The sequence below is a fragment of the Octodon degus genome, unplaced genomic scaffold, assembly GCF_000260255.1.
Source record: "Octodon degus isolate 3935 unplaced genomic scaffold, OctDeg1.0 scaffold00026, whole genome shotgun sequence".
Lineage (NCBI taxonomy): Eukaryota > Metazoa > Chordata > Mammalia > Rodentia > Octodontidae > Octodon > Octodon degus.
The window spans coordinates 10,928,854-10,935,122 of NW_004524602.1; the positions used below are offsets into that span (position 1 = coordinate 10,928,854).

Sequence of the window (6,269 nt, forward strand, 5' to 3'; positions counted from 1 at the left end):
CTGGCTGGCATGTGGTGCTGGGGGATTGAACAGCGGTCCCTGTGCTTTGCTAAGCTTGTTCTAAGTAGGTGCTTTAGACCACTGAGCCATCTCACCAGCCCCGTAGCATTTCATTTTTAATGAGTCCTTTTTCAAATCTAAAATCTGGGCAGAAGTGCTCAGTTGTGTGACTTTGTAGTGCGAGTGTTTATGGTAAAGCTCACAGTTAATTACTCATAACTAATCATTTTTCAGATCTACAACTACCTCGACAAGTATGTGGTTGGCCAGTCCTTTGCTAAGAAGGTGCTTTCAGTTGCTGTGTATAATCATTATAAGAGAATATATAATAATATCCCAGCTAATCTGAGGCAGCAAGCAGAAGTTGAGAAGCAGACATCTTTAACACCTAGAGGTTAGTTTTTTTGCTAATTGACCAAAATAGAAATTGCTGTGCTGAGAAGTAATCTTTATTTTTGATTCCTTGCCTTAGTCTTAAAATGCACTTGATACAGGGCAGCCTTTTTTCAAAGCGTGATCTGTCGTCCTTAGTGTAAGGTCTTGACATCATTTGGTATATTGCCAGTAGCATTAAAAAAAAATTAATAGATGTGAGTAGAAACTGCTAGAGTATATTAACTTGTAAGTGTTGTTTCTTAAAACATTTGCTTTCAGAAAGTTCCATGCACATGGGTTCTCTACATCATAAAGCGGAATATATTTCTTACTAAGGTTCTCAGTGAAGGAGGCTGGGAGTTTGTCTCACCGGTGGAGTGCTTGCCTAGCACGTGCAAGGCCTGGTGACATGGATTGAGCGTTGTTTGTCCCTGAGATCTTCCTGGGTTCAGGGTACAGAATTTCATTTGCTTAAGTCAGATGATAGCTGTTAATATAGCATACGCAGCATTCTTCCTTTTTTTTTGTTTTTTTGGCCCCTAAAACCAAGTGCAAGGTTAAGGGCTGATTTTTATGTGATTAAGGTTAGATTTTAATGTACCCATATACTTTGTAATCTCAGTATATACAACATATGAAGAATATTAATAGAATGACTTTACTAAAACATAATTATGAATACAGTAACATTTTCAGTATTTAGGTTTTTATTTTGAAGTTTTGAGTTGTAAATCTATTGAGTTAGTAACTACCAAATATATAACTGATTTTATTGAAGACACCTGTTCATTTGTTGAACTTACTGCAAAATAGTCATGTGGGTAGTTAGTATCAGTTACATATTCTTAGAAAACATAAGTCATAACTAATGGAACACTTCAAACTTTTTTTTTTGTTTGTCTGCTTGCTTGTTTTGTGTTTTGGAAGGAGAGTCATTCAGGCTGACCGGTGAACTCACTGTGTGGCCCGGCTGGCCTCAAACCGCCAGCTGTTCTCCCACCTCAGCTTCCCTGTCTGGTATTGCAGGTGGGCACCACCACTCCTGGCCAGAGCTTCAATTTTTGTAAGGTTCAAAAAGCACTGTCTAGTCATGGAGCAAAATGTTTGTTGTAATGCCTTCAGTCAATCAGTACTGATCACTTCTTAGCCATTTGTTAAGATCAAGTGTGAGAAATCAATATTGAAATTGCTCTAGGCGCTGAAAGAACAAATATATCTAATTCTTACGAGAGACTTAAATTATTATGCTGTTTTCTTAAACTAGCAAATTCACAAATATGAGTATTAGCGTTGGACAACCATCATTAGTCTGGTTATGTTTTGTTTTATATAGAGTCTAATATATAAATTCTTTCATAATAGGAAAAGCTCAAAACAATGGTAATGAACAACTATTTTAAATATATTTAGGAAAGGGCAAGAAGTGGGGTACTCAATTGTTTCCCCAAACTCAGCAAATATGTAATTTTTTCATGTTGCCTTCTTTCATCTTCTTTTTAGAGTTAGAAATAAGAAGACGGGAGGATGAGTACAGATTCACAAGTAAGTAACCTTTCCTTAGGTATCCTCCATCGACTTCCTTCCTTTTGAGATTTACTGTTAGCATACTTCACTCACTGAACTGTCTTAGCCATACTTAGCAGTAGTAAACACTCAGTGAAATGTCATAGCAGTGGTACAGATAGACATGTATTTGTATGTGTATTACCAAGTAAGTATGTTTTATTTATATATGGTATGTAAATTTATCATTTATGGCATGTAGAACTTGTGAACTGTTTTTATTGCTAATTTTTGTTGCTAATTTTTGTAGTTCGTTCATTTTACTTTATTTTCTCTCTCTCTCTCTCTCTCTCTTTTTTTTTTTTCTTGTGGAGCTGAGGATTGAACTCAGGCCCTTGTGCTTGCCAGGCAAGCACTTATTCAACTGAGCTATCTCCCCGGCCCTATAATTGGTTTATTTTAGATACTTGGCTTATCTTTCTGGGTTCTACAACCCAGGGCACACTGTCACTGAGCTACATCCTCAGCCCTTCTTATTTTTATTTTGAAAAAGAGTCTTGCTAAGTTGCCTGGGCCAGACAGAAAGTAACACTCCTCTGCTTCAGCCTCCCAGGTAACTGCCCCTGCACCTGGCTGTGGTAGCTCTTAAAGTATAACTTAGAGAAAAATAAAGTACTATATAGTTTTCTCCTATAGGCAAATTACATAAGTTGCATTTTAAAAAATCTGTAGTTCACTATTCTACATCATTTTTTGTTTTAATGCCAGATCAAAGAGTTGGCCTGCTATGATTATAGTTTCTATGAAGGCAGATTGTCTTCTTCTTCTTTTTTTTTTTGCAGAACTGGGGATTGAACTCAGGCCCTTGCGCTTGCTATGGAAGCGCTTATTCCACTGAGCCATCTCCCCGGCCCAGATTGTCTTCTAACTACTCTTTGCCAAAAATTAGACTATTTATTTTTGAAATTTATTGTATAGTCCTGCAAATTATGAATAAGCCCCATTCACTGTTTCCAGCCCTTGTTGCCCCTCTAAGCATCACATGGTGTGATGGAGAGTGTGGAAGGACCTGACTCATCAAGGAGAGAGGCCTTTCAGATGTCTTGACCCCTTTGGAGGGAGACACAGTTGTTGCACAGAGGCATAAATTCCAGAGCTGTCATAATAGGAGTCTTGTGGCTTTTTGTTGTATTGAAACAGCAAAGGAAACTTGGCCAAGTTTGATATTTTTACATTTGCCTTTAAACCAAGCAGTATTCTACTATTGCTTTAAGTACACTACATGCTCTATGAGCTGTGATAATATAACTAGTTTACCACTTCTGGCATGACACCTTATATGGAAGAAAATCATAGCCTCCTTTTTAATTTCTTACAACTTTTTAAAAATTAATTTTACATCCTAATGCAGGGTAATCTAAACAACAGATTTGCACAGCGTGCTGTGCCAGCCCAAGGCTCACTGAGACAGCAATTGAGACTGGGCGTGTGGCGCACCCTGTAATCCCAGTGCTTGGGAAGCTGAAAACAGGAGAATTACTATGAGTCTGATCTGTGTAGTGAGACCCTGTAGACCCTGTATGCCCTGTACTAAATACATTAAAAATAAATAAAAATAAACAAATTTAAAGACAACATTATGAGGCCAGGGAGATGGCTCAGTAGACTAAGCTCTTGACTGGCAAGCACAAGGGCCTGAGTTCAATCCCCGGTTCCTTCAAAAAAAAAAAAAAAAAAAAGACGTTATACAATGTAACAACCATTGTTGAATTCCTATTTCGTTTAGTGAAATTCTGTATTTTTTTTTCCTAACTTATAAACACATAATTTGTTTAAGAGGAAGGGAAACAACTTGGAATAGATCAGAATACACCTTCACATTAATCATTCTTTTCATATACTTCAAATTTGTACTTAATGCCTTTCTCCTCCTGGACCTCAGAAAGCACACCTGGGTATTTCGGGAGGAGCCTGTATTTCTTCAAATCAATTTCTGGAAAACATGTGTCACTTTCAAATTCTGGCATGATCCTTGTCACGAACAGTTTGACATGGCCTGGCCAATCCATGGCTTCCTTGTAAACAGCGCTGCCACCCATGACCCACACCAGGTCTACCTTGCTGGCTAATTCTGGTGCTCAATAAGCTTCAGGGCGTCATCCAGACTTTGGGCAAGAAAGTGAGCTCCTTGGGGAGGTCCCTTGAGCTCTCTACTGAGTACTATATTAAGTCTGTCTTTCAAAGGTCGATTCTTCTCAGGAATGGAGAACCAGGTCTTCCTACCCATTACCACCAGTTTCTGTTTACCTTCCACTGAGGTGGTTGTGGTCATTCTCTGGAAATAGTTGAATTCATTCCTGAGTGGAGACCAGGGCAAGTCCCCGTTCCTGCCGATACCCATGTTCTGGGACATGGCGACGATGCAGTTCAGAGGATGCACCATGGCGCCCCTTGCTCTGAGCTGGCCCGGGACCCTGAACTGAAATTCTGTATTGTTTCTAATTTTTTTATTCTTTTTTTAATTCTCTTTAAAAAATTAAAAAGAAAATTATATTATCCCTAATTATTTTTAATTTTACCATTCATGGTAAAAATGTAATCAGTGTAATAGAACTAGAGTATATGTAAGAATGTAAGATCTAAACTTCAGGTGAATGCATAATTTGTATTTCATAATCCAAAAATATCAAATATGGAATTAGTACTATACTCATGAATTTGAACTGATGACTCCTGAAACTAGTATGTGTTAGTAAAGAAAGTATATAGTATTTTGAAAGACCTATCTTATAATACATGTAGTAATTTAATGTAATTTTAAATATTAACAAATAACAGATTTTAAGAACATAACTGAAAGCCCTTTGTGACTATATATGCCACACCCAGGGCCACCACACCCAGTCCCAATCGCCTGGTCTCAGCGTCCTGGGGGTGGGGCTGGCACGCAGGCACTGGGATCACACTCCCAGCCCCTGCATCTCCCTAAGCAGGTGCTTTAATCCGCTGAGCTATTTGGCACCCCCCTACTCTGTGATTATATTGACTTGGAAATAAATATTTCAAAAGCTAAAATATAATTTATCATTAGATATAGTTTAATTATGTTCTGTGTGGGATTCTAATAAAGATTCTAAAGTTAGGACATTAGACCAAAATCATATATAATTAAAAGTATTTTTTAAGTCCCTTTGAAAATCCTCTTAGAATCTGAACAACAGATTTGATGATAAAAATACAGAACAGAGCAACTGTTGCTAATTAGCTTTTCTTGTTTTGAAAATCTGTAACATATGTATTGTTGATGTTACCCTGTTTGTCTTTGTTTCTGCTGTTAGGTTTTGCTTTTGTTTTTTCTCTTCAACATAAATTTAACTTAAATTAAAAAAAAAAAGAAAAAAAGAAAATCCTCTTAAGAGACCAACGTACAACTCTTTTTTTTTTTTTTTTTGGTGGAACCAGGGATTGAACTCAGGCCCTTGCGCTTGCCAGGGAAGCGCGTATTCCACTGAGCTATCTCCTCGGCCCAAAATATTACATTATCTTCTGTGTTTTTTTTTTTTTTTGCTGAACCGGGGATTGAACTCACGCCCTTGCGCCTGCTAGGGAAGCGCTTATTCTGTTGAGCCATCTCCCCCACCCCCAACGTACAACTCTTAGGCTGATAAAACTTGTTTTTTCTCCTTCACTGAAATATAGTATAATTTAAGTTGAACACCAGGTGACACCCTTGCCTTGCATTTAAGAACTATGTTGTATGAATAAACACCAGGCAAATAGTAGTAATAAGAACACACTCCTCTGTACCACTCAATAAAGCTTTCAGGCACTATGGGCAGTGTGTTCAGATATAATCATTTCATCTACCCCCAAACCTGTGAGAGAAACTGTTCACTTCGTCTTCATTTTACAGATGAGATAACAAAAGGGCAAAAATGTTAAATAGTCCACGGCCACACAGCAGATCAGCTCCATGCCATTGACCACTACAGCAGGCTACTCACGGACGTCCTCGTTACGGAGCTGCTTATAGTGAAAGATGTGTCGGAGTGAGGAGTAATTGAAAGGAGAGCCATCTTGGGTAGTGGAGGCATACATCTGTACCACTTTAGTCATTCCTTTTTAGCTACTCAGTAGATATGTGTACACTTATCATGGAGCCCTATTATAGTTAATATATCTTAATTTTGTTCATATTATCTAAGTTATTTTCTCCCATTGGGTAGAGCAAAACTAAAGCCAGGTCTCTTCCTGTATTGTCACAGTTCTGGATTAGATTTTGATGAAATTAAAAACAAAAAACAAAAAAATAAAAAAATAAAAAATAAAAAAATAAATTAAAAAAAGGGGCCAGGGCGATGGCTCAGTAGGATAAAAGCTTCCCTGGCAAG

At 37.8% G+C, this 6,269-nt stretch overlaps 1 protein-coding gene and 1 pseudogene across 1 annotated transcript in view; one reads left to right on the top strand and one right to left on the bottom strand.

Moving 5' to 3' along the window:
* Positions 1-6,269, top strand: part of Clpx (caseinolytic mitochondrial matrix peptidase chaperone subunit) — a 49,145-nt gene that overhangs the window by 28,987 nt on the left and 13,889 nt on the right. Inside the window, exons 5-6 of the mRNA XM_004628815.2 lie at positions 235-394; positions 1,876-1,917. Coding sequence (XP_004628872.1) covers positions 235-394; positions 1,876-1,917 — 202 coding nt within the window. The remainder of the gene's footprint in view (positions 1-234; positions 395-1,875; positions 1,918-6,269) is intronic.
* LOC101587658 lies at positions 3,721-4,321 on the bottom strand (annotated as a pseudogene).